Source organism: Chaetodon auriga, chromosome 8, assembly GCF_051107435.1.
Source record: "Chaetodon auriga isolate fChaAug3 chromosome 8, fChaAug3.hap1, whole genome shotgun sequence".
NCBI lineage: Eukaryota > Metazoa > Chordata > Actinopteri > Chaetodontiformes > Chaetodontidae > Chaetodon > Chaetodon auriga.
The window spans coordinates 28,288,085-28,301,513 of NC_135081.1; the positions used below are offsets into that span (position 1 = coordinate 28,288,085).

The 13,429-nt window shown below is 46.6% G+C and overlaps 3 protein-coding genes across 6 annotated transcripts; 2 read left to right on the plus strand and 1 right to left on the minus strand.

Moving 5' to 3' along the window:
• The first annotated feature begins 221 nt into the window (after positions 1-221).
• Positions 222-1,275, plus strand: LOC143324215 (C-type lectin lectoxin-Phi1-like). The gene is made up of 2 exons (XM_076736518.1): positions 222-384; positions 796-1,275. Exons 1-2 carry the CDS (start codon positions 309-311, stop codon positions 1,206-1,208), a joined length of 489 nt encoding a protein of 162 aa, XP_076592633.1. The 5' UTR covers positions 222-308; the 3' UTR covers positions 1,209-1,275.
• Positions 1,276-3,407: 2,132 nt separating this feature from the next.
• LOC143325179 (sialic acid-binding Ig-like lectin 15) lies at positions 3,408-6,210 on the minus strand. 2 transcript variants are annotated; one of them, XM_076738110.1, is made up of 3 exons: positions 5,912-5,982; positions 4,295-4,687; positions 3,408-4,050 (listed from the first exon to the last, which is right to left on the minus strand). In XM_076738110.1, the coding sequence occupies exons 1-3, from the start codon at positions 5,964-5,966 to the stop codon at positions 3,626-3,628; spliced, it is 873 nt and encodes a 290-aa protein (XP_076594225.1). In that variant the 5' UTR covers positions 5,967-5,982; the 3' UTR covers positions 3,408-3,625. The 2 variants fall into 2 exon arrangements, with proteins under 2 accessions (XP_076594225.1, XP_076594224.1); XM_076738109.1 differs by having other exon boundaries at positions 3,540-4,050; positions 4,295-4,684; positions 5,912-6,210.
• Positions 6,211-6,723: 513 nt separating this feature from the next.
• On the plus strand, positions 6,724-12,508 carry siglec15l (sialic acid binding Ig-like lectin 15, like). 3 transcript variants are annotated; one of them, XM_076738106.1, is made up of 8 exons: positions 6,724-6,839; positions 7,698-8,075; positions 8,232-8,594; positions 8,790-8,831; positions 9,208-9,249; positions 9,531-9,617; positions 10,350-10,397; positions 11,739-12,508. In XM_076738106.1, the coding sequence occupies exons 1-8, from the start codon at positions 6,788-6,790 to the stop codon at positions 11,771-11,773; spliced, it is 1,047 nt and encodes a 348-aa protein (XP_076594221.1). In that variant the 5' UTR covers positions 6,724-6,787; the 3' UTR covers positions 11,774-12,508. The 3 variants fall into 3 exon arrangements, with proteins under 3 accessions (XP_076594221.1, XP_076594223.1, XP_076594222.1); XM_076738108.1 differs by lacking the exon at positions 10,350-10,397 and having other exon boundaries at positions 11,739-11,852; XM_076738107.1 differs by lacking the exon at positions 8,790-8,831 and having other exon boundaries at positions 11,739-11,852.
• Positions 12,509-13,429: the final 921 nt, after the last annotated feature.

A 13,429-nucleotide genomic window follows, 5' to 3' on the forward strand; every position in this document is an offset into this window, starting at 1 on the left:
AAGTAAGAGCCTTCAATCCAAACTCACCGCTGATCAAGACAGCCGGCACCGCCATCTTCTACCGCCCCGGTTTACTCCTCACTCTGATCCCAGAGACAGACTTTGCTGCTTGTTTTCTTATCAACTCAATCCCAAAAGTGCAGAACTCAGCCGTGATCATGGTCCACAAGGATTTCACTGATGAAGTTCATGTTGGAAGTCTTCCTTTGGAGAATCAAGAATGGCACGCGCTGGAGGGGACGAAGTATGTCGCAACATCTGTTGTTCTGTCATCAGACAAGAATGTCATCTGGCACTCTTCCTCCAAAATGGCTGTCTACTTTGTTGGAAAAAAGGGAGATGCTCTGTTTGGGAACCCAGCACCCATCATCAGTAAAACCCCAGGTATGACTCCTTCTTAAAGCAGTGTGTCTCCAACTTTACTTTAAAGCTTATTAGCTCTAGCTAACTAGCTAAGTAAGCCAATGTTAGCTCTACAAGTTGATCTAAAACGCTGTCTGTCTCTAGCAGTCGGGACCAGTTTCAGTTGTGAACAGATTTTATTTAGTATAACCCATCCCTCACTAGACACCATGTCAACGTGTGGGGATATCCAAAGCTTGAAACTTGAAACCTGCCATGCCCAGTTAGGGGTGCTAAGCTATGATTGCTCAGCTGTTTGGCCAGTTGTTGAACTCAGGCCTCAACAGAATGATGCCCACAACCAATCACTATAAAACTGTTTACAAGTGATTGGTTTCTCATCAAAAATACAGTCTTGTTTCAGTTTGTTTCCGTCCTGTTTCATCTGAACAGATTTCAGGGGTTGCGTCGTGTCTCCAGAGGTCGTGAAAATTGGAGAAGTGGCAGACGGCTGGCGCGAATCCGTGAAGTACTGCAAAGACAACGACCTGGAGCTGGTCAGCTTCCCTGAGGCCCAACTCCAGAGGCTGATCTACGAAAAAATTACCCAGACCAAGAATGACAGCCTGAAGGACGTGTGGATCGGCATGCGTCGAAGCTCCCAGACTGGAGACTGGTACTGGCTGAGCAGGGATCCGGTCGTTGACACCAACTGGGCGGAGGGCGAGCCTGGCACGGTGCACGATGGCCAGTGTGTTATCATGAGTGTGAAAAACAACAAGGACTTTGGTTGGAGTGACGAGAACTGCTGCAAGGCCGCCCATCCTGTCTGCTACAGCAGCCCCGCCCTCTTTCCCACCGAGTAGTGACGCTCCAGCAGAGCGACGGGACGGAAAACAGGAACGAAACTCAATGGAAAACAGGCCAGCGAACATAAAGTGCCGACCTCGAGTCTTGTGATTTGCATTGACCATTTCTTTCTCAAAGCAGGCCCTTTTTAACTAATTCACAGCCACACTGTAGTTGTCCTGCCCTGAGGTCATCGATGTTGTTAGAATAACCTCTTAACAGTTGTTCGGTTTAGATCAAATCAATGAAGGAATTTATATCCAACAGATGTTATCGAGAAGACAGAGCTGTACTGAATCTTTTACTGCTGATGTGACTGGAGCCTAAGATTATATCGTCTCCTTGATGTTTGTATGATTTGCCAACAATGTGTCTCCAGTCATGTGATCAATCTGTTTTAATCACCTGACATTGTCATTTCAGTCTGCCTGCAACATGTGAAGAAGATGACCGGTCACATTTTTAATGGTGTCTTGCTGGTTTTTGAGTTTCCGAGTTGTATTTAGTCTCACTGCAATCGAAAATTTCATTTATGTGTACGTGAAAGAAGTAAAACAGACTTTCAGAAAAGTCGACTTCCTCTGTCACACCTGCCCCGCCCCCTTTAGCAGCAGGTCCTGGGTCAGTTCACTCTGTGAAGACGGACTCGTTCGGATGGGAGGGATCAGCTCATCAGCACGCTTGTTATTGGTTGGGTGGCGACAGGGATCAGCCAATCACTGCCCTTGCCCTTTTGCCTGCAAACTCTCACATTTGCCGGCGGCCATTTTTGTTCTGTTCAGTTTGGGGTGAAAACAGGATGAGAGAGAAGTGGATGTGGTGAACATCTGGTAAAGCGTGGGCCATCCATCAGCCGTCCACACGCGTGTGCGCTCAGACACACGTCAGCAGAATTCGATGATGTATATTTCTGTGGCTTTAGTTTAAATTAGCACATGAATGTAATCGTTAGCAGAATGTCCACTGGCTGAATCTCAACACGACAGTAACGGTGAATCTGCGTGGTGGAAACACAAGCGTCCATCATTTTAATGAACCTCAATGCTTTTCAGAACATGTTGGGATTCACAGACGTCTTTCTTTTTATTGGAGTGTATTATTATGACAGTGGTCTTTGGCTGGTGTGTATGTCGTCTTGTAACGCCACTGACTCACTCATTAACAGGTAATATGTAGTTATGAGGTATGCTATTAGCATTTGTTAGCATTAGCACCATTTAATGCTTCCTGTTAGCACTGCAAATGTTGTTTGTTCTTGTTCTGTTGTAAAACCACACACACACAAACAGCTGCCTGTTATCAATAAACATGATTGGAAACACCGTCCGTCCGTCCGAGCGTCAGTGGTTCCATCCAGCCGGCCGATCCGGAGCGAGCGAGCAATGCAGAAGAGAGAGAGACCATGATCCATCCTTCGGCCTCATAGTCAGTTTTTAACAAGCCGCGTGTCGTCTGAACATTCAGACGGTAAAACGACATTTTTCAGACGGACGAATCAGGACAAAACCGACTTTGTTTGAGACCCGTCTGAGTCTCAGTAACACACTCAGTCTGGACGGAGCAGATTAGACTAAGAGATGGAAACCAGACGCAAAATAAGGCCCAAATATCAAATCTGTTTGACTGGATGAAATAATTGATGATTAATTGGTTGAACTGATTAATTCCAGTGCTTTTGTTAGAGAGACTCTGATCAGCCAAACAAGCAAATATGGGAAGTTTGTGAAGGAGAACGAAATCTGATAAAAGATCTGATAATAAGATTATTTCAGAGGTTTTTAATGGAGCATTTCTTCCAAGGACATTCCTCCTGTCTGTCTACTTGATACCAGCTTACTGATTAGTTAATTAGTTAATTGAATCAGTTCTTTGCAGGAAACTTCACATGTGAAATGAAGCATCAGCACAGCGTCTGTAATCACTACATGATCTTTTCTAATTACATAATCATTTATTACACATCACTCTGCCCCCACATGAAGACCGATTTGTTATTATTAGTTAGTATTTGTCCTCGTTAAACAAATGAATGTTTTCAGAGTCAGGTCTTCACTGGATGATAAAAGTCAGGTGATTAATAACAAACATGATAATAACAGTAAATATAAACTGGTCATTAAAGTGAGTTAGACCTTGTCTTATATTTAGAATTTCTAGGCAAAATGCAAACATTTAATACATCATTGATCCTAAAATGAAGCTGTAGATGCAGATTCAAGGACATTTGAAGTGTTTATTAATGTACAGTATTTATCATTTTTCTTCTGAAGACACATTTTCATCACCGTGTTTTCTCATATTAAATATCTGTTTTGACAGCAGCCTCCACCGTCTGATGGAGGAGCTGCACTCAACAAACACATTGACAAACACTTGAGTTATAATAATATTTGGATGAGGGACTTGTTTTGTGCACTCAGTGATTTCAGAGCAGTTATTTCCACCAGCAGCTGACTCCCTGCAGAACGCCTCCCTGCACCATCCACACCCCCATCCCAACCAGCAGGAGCACCTTTGCACCCAGAGACACAGACAGGAGGAGCAGCAGAGGAGGCGAGGCCCCGGGCTGAGACGGGGGGGCTCGGGGGGCCATGACGTACAGGGTGGCCTGCTCTTTGCCCAGCGGGTTGGAGGCGCTGCAGGTGTACTGCTGGCCCGCCTCCACGTCTCTCAGCTGGCTGACGGTGTGGTAGCGAGCCACGGAGCCCTGAGCCAGGGGGCCGAGCGGGGAACCCTCCAGCAGGTCGTCCGGGCCGAGCCACTGGACGTCCGGCAGCGGGGAGCCCTGAACCCGACACGCCGCTCTGTACCCGGACTGCTCGCTGCCCTCCACCGTCAGGGCCAGGATCTTTGGAGGAGCTGCAGAACAGACAGGAAGACGTGTGGGTCAACGCTGTGATCGCCCCCTGGTGGTAACTTTAATTCATACATTAAATGTAAATTCTCCTGCTTTCACACCTGTTCAACACCTGATTCTGTGCCTTCAGACTGAAATCTGTCTCTAATTCTTCTAGTTTTCATTTACTCTGAGTTTTCTGGACGTGACACCTGTGGTGTCTCAGAGGTCCAGTTCTTTCTGTCTCTGCCGGCTGTATTCACGTACCCTCCACTCTCAGTCTGGTTCCCATCTTATCCTCGAAGCTGATGTGTTCTCGTCCCTGCACCTCCACCCGGCAGTAGTAGCGTCCGCCGTCCTGCAGGGTGGCGCTGTTGATCCGCAGCGACAGGTCGTGCTCCCTCGGGCTGCCCTCCAGCCGGTAGCGCTGGTCCTGCTGGGGCCCCGGCTCGCAGGTGGGGGCCCCGGGCCGGCTGGTGCAGCGGTACAGGACGGTGGCGGTCTGTCCGTGGCCCAGACGCCACAGCACCTGCAGGGAGGAATGCTGGGAGTGCTGCGGGTGGCTGAAGGTGCAGGGCAGCACCACCGGGTAGCCCTCGATGGCTCGAACCTCCGACTGCACGTTCATGGACCAGCCGTCATCTCCAGAACCAAAGGCTGCTGGGAGCGCCAGAGAAGAAGAGAAGAAGAGCGCCTACGGTTTAATGTCACGAGTGTCCAAACGTGTTCCTCAGACAGGCTGAGAAATACATGGAGACCCTACGTGATGTCCACCAACAAGTTCCAGCTCAGACAGACAGACATCACATCCGGTACTGCAGTAGAAGTACGAAAACACACTGTGAAAATACTACAGTACCAGTAAAAGTTCTGCCTTCAGATCCTTACTTAAAGAAAACTATGTGAGTATTATTAAAGTACTTAAAGTGAACTCCTGTATGAGTAAAGTGTTCCCGTCAGTGTGTTTCTCTCTGCTGTCTGTTCATTCATGTTCCTGCTGCATTCATGTGTTCATTCATGTTCCTGCTGCATTCATGTGTTCATTCATGTTCCTGCTGCATTCATGTGTTCATTCATGTTCCTGCTGCATTCATGTGTTCATTCATGTTCATTGAACTCCTTTATATCCTGTTGCTGCTTTAATCTTCATCAATGCTTCAGATTCTTTGAGATCATCACGCGTCTGCAGCGCGGCGTCCTGTGAGAACCTCGTATCTCAGAGAAACAGGCTGTTTTCAGCTTTGTGATGATGATTTTCAGATGATCCAAGAGGCTTTTTAAAGAGTTTACTGAGCTGAAGAAGACATGAAGGAACTCTTCATCCTTCAGCTCAGCAGTAACATTCAACATGAACACATCTGGAGATACGAGCTTTTCACTGGACAGGAAGGAATCAAGAGTAACTGAAGCTGTCAGATGTAATGGAGTAAAAGTACATTATTTGCCTCAGAGATGTGGTTGAGTAGAGGTATAAAGTTGTATAAAATGGAAATGTGGAAGTGAAGCACAAGTACCTCAAATCTGTACTAAAACAGTACTTCTTTACAGTACTACAGTAAAAATCACTTCCGTCCTCAAACTGAACTTTTCTCTGTTTCAAGAACCCAGAAAGGAGAAATGTGTGCACCAGCAGTGAGACGTACAGCAGACAGACGCACAGACAGCTGATTGAACCTCAGTGTGACAATCGATTATTGAACGTTTTCTGAAATCAATAATTAAACCACAGAACACTGAAGACGTATTTTCTTCATTATTTTTCTCCCACTTTTGATGTTTAAAGTTTAAAACAACCCTTAAAGATACAACACCATGTTTCTGTGTGTGTGTGTGTGTGTGTGTGTGTGTGTGTGTGTGTGTGTGTGTGTGTGTGTCTCAGCTCACCTCCTATAACAGGTAACAGCAGACTCAACATGCAGACCAGCTGGACGTCCATCATGAGACTGCTGAAGAAGCAACACAAGCAAGGGCATGGGAGTGTGTGTGTGTGTGTGTGTGTGTGTGTGTGTGTCATTCGTGACTCAGTACCTCCCAGACTGTGTGTGTTTTTCCATTCTTCTCTCTCTACTTCCTTCATGTCTATTTTTTAGCAGAGGGAAATCAGTCAGTGTGTATCCAGTAAAACCAGTGGGCAGACTGGGAGAGCCAGCTGGAGCCTGCTGGGCTAATGTGCAGCTTTTCATCTTTTCAGCGTGTTGTCTGGCTGACCTGCTGGCGGCCATCTTTACTTTGACTGGGAAACTGGCTGAAACTCAGTGACAGTTTTCCCTCAAAGACTTCAAACATGGCCGATCGTCTGGAGAAGCTGCTGATTGGCCTGAATGTTTGTTCATGAACTGATGGTTCAGATGATTCGTAGATGAAAGCTGAACGCCAGGCTGTGACTTAGCTTCCCTTTAATGACAGAGAGGACGGCGGAGTCGGTGACACAGCATGACTTTCCTCTCTCCTCGTTGTCTTTTGTCCCCTGAATGAAAACATTCGCTGCTGTTTGAAGGTCTGACTTTCAGATTTCATGAAAATGAATCTCAGGAGCTCAAACATCAAACAGAATAAACTCCGAAAGCCTGTGTTATGTCAGAGGACATATGTCCTATGTGTCCTCTTTCAAAGCCTCCGAGTTCTGCTTCTCAGACAGGAAATGATGCAGGTCACATGACGCGTTTCATCAAACTTCCTTCTTCTGCTCTGTTAGTTTGGAGGCTTGGTTTATCTCATTGATCGAGGTCCTGCTGCCTCGTCTGCCTGATCGTCCTGAGGATGTGGCAGCAGACTCCATGTTTCTGTCTCATTCTGTCCACGATCATCACAGGTAAGACCCTTCCTTCTTCATCCAGGTGGGGCGGGACCTTCCACTCGAAGCTGCGGCGTTTGGTTTGTCGGTTAACAGACAAGAACACGAGCGACCGCACGTTAAAGGCAACAGTCGGTCAGTTTAACAAAGAGGATTTTCAGCTGGAGTCCAGTGACTTCCTCGAGGTTTGAAGACTCAGAAAGACAGAGATCAGACTCTGTGCAGCAGAGGTGGACAGCAGCGTGTCAGAGACTTCCTGTGGCTGATTCAGGCGACTTCCTGTCAGCTTTAATCCAACCTGTTCGACATGTCGTCTCAGGGTCTCATGCAGACGCTATTAGACACCAGAGAAACTGCTGAACCACGAAAGCTTTTCTAACACGTTTTAATGTCGTGAAACGTTCACAGTTTGGTCGAGTTTAGACTCCTCGGTCAGTTTTGAGGAAAGATTGTTCACTTTTGGTTTCTCACGAGACACAGACTCCAGTTTCTGGATGATACTGGATGGTTTGCATCGTCACCTCGCCGTTGATTGGTTTACAGTGCATCTCTACAGATGTTAAAGGGTCAGCGTGGGTCATGTGGTGAGCCCAGGCTGAGATAACCCCAATGACATTGCTATGACATCATCGGGGTATTTCCTCCAGAACTCTAGAGGATCTCAAACAAGTGATTTGACAGGCTGAACCCATGACCAGTAGCTTACCAGTTTGGACTAAAATGTGATCTAGACCAGATTAGTCCAGTCCAGTCTGTAAAATGGGCCCAGGCCACCGTTCTTTGGTATAATGGACTGATACAGGTCAGACACCCTAAACTCAGATCAGCTGAAGTAACTCCAAACTGCCATGAACTCATCCTGATCCTCCTCTTCAGGGTCTCTTGTGGTGTCCTTGGACATGAAGGTCGCTCCGGTGGTCACCGTCCCCAGAGGAGAGGACGCCGTCCTCAGCTGCTCCTTCACACATCCCAAACAGCAGGACTACTCAGGGAAGATCATCGTGAGGTGGTTGGCGAGAGAGTCCCACGCTCTGCCGTTCTTCAGCTGCTCCATCAAGAACGACTCCATGGAGGAACCCAGCGGCTGCTCCGGTTCAGGCTTAAGATATTCTCTGAAGGGAGATCCTCGACGGGGGGAGCTGTCCCTCCTCATCAGGCAGGTCCACGAGGCTGACAACGGGACGTACTTCTGCTACGTGGAGCTGGACGGCTGGAGGAATTATCTCCGAAAAGAGACACATCTTTATATGACAGGTGAGGTCTTACCTGCTCGGCACATTCTTCTTCTTCAACATTAAGATAAACAGAAGAAAGCAGAAATATACTGAAGCCACAAACAAGGACAGAGGTGTCCCAGACTTTACGGGACTGACCTGTATTTTATTTTTGGACATGATGTTTTCCTCACAGCTAATCCTCAGATCCTGAACCTCTCTGTGGTCGAAATGAGATCTGGCTCAGGCGCCGCCACCCAGCGTCTGCGGTGTGAGGCGGAGGGCCACCCGCTGCCCACCATCAGCTGGCTGTCAGCCTCCAGGAGCCTGTCAGAAGACCAGGTCCAGACCTCTCAGGTCGGCCCCTTCAGGCTGGTGAGCTCTGTGCCGTACCAGGAGGAGGATGTGTTCACCTGCAGGGTGGAGAGCAGGCTGGGTGGAGCAGAGAGGAGGTATCCACCAGGTAACAGCCTGCTGATCGGCCTGACGGCGTGTGGCCTCACCGTGCTGCTGCTGCTGCTGCTGGTGACAGGATTCATCTTCTACAGGAGGAACAGAGGTGAGCTGCTCTTCATTCAGTCCTCATTTCATACTCAATCATTCAAACAACAGTATTCAGAGCCTTTATTGAAGTACTAGTACCACACAGATACTCTGATGGAAGTCAAAGTCCTGCTGAGGAATTCGCTCTCTGCCGTTTGAACCTCGCTCATTCACTTATTTTTCATTTTCATGTCCAAACTTTGATCTGCAGCTCGTGCTGAGTCGTCTCCTGTGTATGAAAACACTGCTGCAGGTCAGTGAAACCAGGTGATTTCAGACCACTATGTGAGGGGGGGCACAGAGAAACCTTTCAGGTCATCACTGCCATGTTGGACGAGTTATAAGAAAAGGAAAAACTGGAACCTTTTCACCTGATCTGTGCTCCCCTGCAGACCAAAACCTTTAAAACGAGGAGCAGCTGCTTTAGTTTTCCTCCACACGTCTGACAGACCAGTCAAACATGTCATATGTTCTTTCTGCTGAACGCCGTCACAGTTCAGCACACTGACACCGAATGAACTCCTGGATCTTTCTCTTCACCTTCATACAAAAAGTTCAAAATGTCTCCATGACTCTGAAATGAACAGATTCATCGTGTGTTTGATCTGCCTCGTCCTCCTCCTCCTCAGCTCCGCCCGACACTTCTCCTGTTTATGGAAATGCAGACGTAGGTAAGTGATTTTATGTCATGTGACCTTTTCAGACATTTAGAGGACGCGTGAACAGTGGTTGAGGAAGTGTTTGGATCCTTTACTGAAGCAAAAGTACCAGAAGTGAAGGCATTCAGTTGGTTGCAATGTGTATCTTCACCACTAGATGGCTCTAAATCCAACACACGGTCCTTAAAGTAGCAGAAGTAGAAGTACTCATTCTGCAGAAAAGTACTGGTATCATATCAAACACTCTGCATCCCAACATTTGCTGCTGTTTCTGTTTCCATGTTTATCTGAAGTGGAGAATCATCGCCTGCAGCGCTCTGACTGTCCAGCTGAGGGCGACGTTGAGCTTCGCCCGGTTTACTCTGTTCTCAGTCTGAACAGTGAGTCGGAGGTTTTCTCGCACACGTTTCTCTTTGCTGATTGTGGTTTTCAGAAGTTCTGAGAGTGTTTATGTCCAAAATGCTTATTTCTGCTGGAAAGTTGGAGAATCTAATATGGGGGTCTATGGGGATTGACTCACTTTTGGAGCCAGCCTCAAGTCATGCCAATGGAGGAACTGTAGTTTTTGGCCTCATTTTTCAGGCCTGGAGGTGCAGACAGATAGAAAACCAGATGTTTGCGCTGATTTTCTTTAACACAGACTCATATTTAAGGTGACATTTAACTCCTGGACCTCCAGAGGCCACAGCGTCCATGAACGGCGCCATCTGGAGTTCATGTTACCGCAGAAAAACAGCAGTCGTGGTTGGTGCAGTATTTACCACTCCAGACCTCCAGGTGGCACTGTAGTCAACAACACCACTGTAGCTACTATGCTAATTTTGCTAACAGTAGATTGCAGTGTTTTTAAGGAAGAGGGAAATACTTCATTCATCCCTCATTGGCATTGACATGATATTTACTGGATATGATCCAGTTCCAAGGTTTCAAACAGCTCGTGAACTAAAGTAAGATGTTTAGTTTGCCTTTGTGAGTCTCCACCCCCGAGGACAGAACAGGTGACAGGTGACAGGTGGTCATTTGCATTGCAGAACAAGACAAAGAGTCTAAACAAAGCAGCTGTCTTGATTTGTGTAAAGCTTCAGTTCTCAGCAGATGTTTTTCCTTTACAGCTCAACATACGAGTTTGAAAAACTCCAGACAACACCAGGAGAAGACAGGTGAGTTCAGAGACAGGTGAGCTCAGAGACAGGTGAGAATCGGAGACAGGTGAGTTCAGAGACAGGTGAGGATCAGAGACAGGTGAGTTCAGAGACAGGTGAGGATCAGAGACAGGTGAGTTCAGAGACAGATGAGTTCAGAGACAGGTGAGCTCAGAGACAGGTGAGGATCAGAGACAGGTGAGCTCAGAGACAGGTGAGGATCAGAGACAGTTGAGTTCAGAGACAGGTGAGGATCAGAGACAGGTGAGTTCAGAGACAGGTGAGGATCATAGACAGGTGAGCTCAGAGACAGGTGAGGATCAGAGACAGGTGAGCTCAGAGACAGGTGAGCTCAGAGACAGGTGAGGATCAGAGACAGGTGAGTTCAGAGACAGGTGAGGATCAGAGACAGGTGAGCTCAGAGACAGGTGAGGATCAGAGACAGGTGAGTTCAGAGACAGGTGAGGATCAGAGACAGGTATGGATCAGAGACAGGTAAGTTCAGAGACAGGTGAGCTCAGAGACAGGTGAGGATCGGAGACAGGTGAGTTCAGAGACAGGTGAGGATCAGAGACAGGTGAGCTCAGAGACAGGTGAGTTCAGAGACAGGTGAGGATCAGAGACAGGTGAGTTCAGAGACAGGTGAGGATCAGAGACAGGTGAGCTCAGAGACAGGTGAGCTCAGAGACAGGTGAGGATCAGAGACAGGTGAGTTCAGAGACAGGTGAGGATCAGAGACAGGTGAGCTCAGAGACAGGTGAGGATCAGAGACAGGTGAGTTCAGAGACAGGTGAGCTCAGAGACAGGTATGGATCAGAGACAGGTGAGTTCAGAGACAGGTGAGGATCAGAGACAAGTGAGTTCAGAGACAGGTGAGGATCAGAGACAGGTGAGCTCAGAGACAGGTGAGTTCAGAGACAGGTGAGCTCAGAGACAGGTGAAATCTGAAATCATTCAAAGGAAAAACAGCAAATCTTCATGTTTGAGAACTGGAAGCATGAAATATTTTAGATGAAAAATGAGCACGATGAGAATATTTGATCACTAATTTCCTATCAAACGATTAATTGATTAATCGACTAATTGTTCAGCTGAAACTTTTTGGTAGTTTCATTTCTAACATTACGTCACACTTCAGAAACTTCACATGTTTTGTGTGTAAAATCTAAAATTTGTAAAATGGCTGAAGCTGTTGGCTAATTTTCTTGTGGAGTAGAATCAGAAAGCAACAAGAAGAGAAAAGTACAAGTACCTCACATTTGTACTGAAGTACAGTAGTTGAGTAAATGTACTCAGTTACATTCCAGCAGTGCAGCTGAAGGCGTTTGCAGATTTTACAGGATGAACTTTGTGTTTCAGGCGTCGTTTATTCTCCAGTGAACCTTCAGCAGTGACTCAGGTGTGACAGCAAAGACTGACGACAGAAGACAGAAGACAGAAGACAGAAGAGACAGTAAAAGGAAGACAGAAGACAGAAGAAGGAAGACAGAAGACTGAGGAAACAGAAGACTGAGGAGACAGTAAAAGGAAGACAGAAGACTGAGGAGACTCTCTGCAGAGGTTCAGCCTGCAGTTTGAATGAGGACATTCGGTCTGGTTTGTGCTCCAGGTCCAGGTCCAGGTCCAGGTCCAGGTCCAGGTCCAGGTCTTTTCATCCTCTCATATTAATGTTGTCACCTGGTTTCTCAGCTCAGATCCTTTATTGTTTCTTTATCATGTGAACACTGAAGGAAATATTCACGTTTGGAAAAGTTCAGATTTTTCTTCCTCAGAAACTAAATTCTAAAGGTTTTGTGTCGTCATTTGATGCTGTGAGGTTCGTATTGATCCAGTGATCAGAACCAGTATTGATAAGGTTGATTGATTGGATCAGCGTTCAGCATCATGTCGTGTTTTCAGCAGATTAAAACGTGCATTTAGTTGAAGATAAAGGTTTTAGCTCTTTTGAAAACTGTGAAACTTTGGATGTGATATTTCCTCGTTTTCTGTGACACTGAACAGAAATCTGACCTTTTTTTTTTCTCATATTTTTCAGTGTATGGCTCCTTTAACGGTTGTGTTTTTCACTTATTTTTCATGTTTTTCATTAACATTCAGACACGTTTAAGACAAGAAAACCTTTGAATGTTAATTTGTGTCTCATATTTTCTTCCTTTAAATTGTTTCTTGAAAAAGTTTAACAGCTGGAAGCATCACGTGTGCTTCATCCTGGACCCTGATTGGCTCTAAACTAGTTGTGATGTCATAAATCCTGCAGGTAGCTCCAGGTGTTAAACTCAACTTAAGCATCAGCTCACAGTTTGGGGGTTGAGCTGCTGCATGTGTTCAGACTGTCCAGCAGGGGGAGCCAGAGGCCAACTTCAACTCTGTCAGCAGAGGATCTGTCCAATGGTTTGATCTGTCCATTGGTTTGATCTGTCCATTGGTTTGATCTGTCCATTGGTTTGATCTGTCCATTGGTTTGATCCGTCCAATGGTTTGATCTGTCCAATGGTTTGATCTGTCCAATGGTTTGATCTGTCCAGTGGTTTGATCTGTCCAATGGTTTGATCTGTCCATTGGTTTGATCTGTCCAATGGTTTGATCGTGTCAGCAGCTCACTTACTGTGATTCTGCCTTTATTTTCCTGCTTTGGGCCCCAAAGTTCAGCAAAGGGAAATTTTAATGCTCCGGCACACAACGACATTTCCGTGTAGGGATAACAATCCGAGCTCAGGCCACGGGGCCTCAGGGGTCAGGGGCCCCCCAAGCGAGAGCCTATTATCAGCATTTCTCAGTGGAAAGTCAAAGGGCTCAATGAAAACAAGAGAGGCTTCCATTGACTTCTCTTTATGTTCCTGATCTTATCTGAGCTCTTTCCTGATCCTGATCCTGATCCTGATCCTGATGAGGTGCTGAGTGAAATCCGTGGTTTTAAAAGATCCGGACACATCAGACTGCAGCCTGGAAACCACAGCGTAATTATTCAGCACGTGACGGATGAGAAGGAGTGACAGCTGCTTGAGAGAGGCTTGTGTTTATTTTCTATTAACATGTTGGAGGTTTTTAAA

Coding starts and splice junctions, on each gene's coding strand:
- LOC143324215 (XM_076736518.1), top strand. CDS start 309: ATGGCTGTCTACTTTGTTGGAAAAAAGGGAGATGCTCTGTTTGGGAAC. Junction 385..795: donor CATCATCAGTAAAACCCCAG/GTATGACTCCTT, acceptor TCATCTGAACAG/ATTTCAGGGGTTGCGTCGTG.
- LOC143325179 (XM_076738109.1), bottom strand. CDS start 6,104: ATGAAGGAAGTAGAGAGAGAAGAATGGAAAAACACACACAGTCTGGGA. Junction 4,685..5,911: donor GCTGTTACCTGTTATAGGAG/GTGAGCTGAGAC, acceptor CGCTCCCAGCAG/CCTTTGGTTCTGGAGATGAC. Junction 4,051..4,294: donor AACCAGACTGAGAGTGGAGG/GTACGTGAATAC, acceptor TCTGTTCTGCAG/CTCCTCCAAAGATCCTGGCC.
- siglec15l (XM_076738106.1), top strand. CDS start 6,788: ATGTGGCAGCAGACTCCATGTTTCTGTCTCATTCTGTCCACGATCATC. Junction 8,595..8,789: donor CTTCTACAGGAGGAACAGAG/GTGAGCTGCTCT, acceptor TTTGATCTGCAG/CTCGTGCTGAGTCGTCTCCT. Junction 9,618..10,349: donor CTCTGTTCTCAGTCTGAACA/GTGAGTCGGAGG, acceptor TTTCCTTTACAG/CTCAACATACGAGTTTGAAA.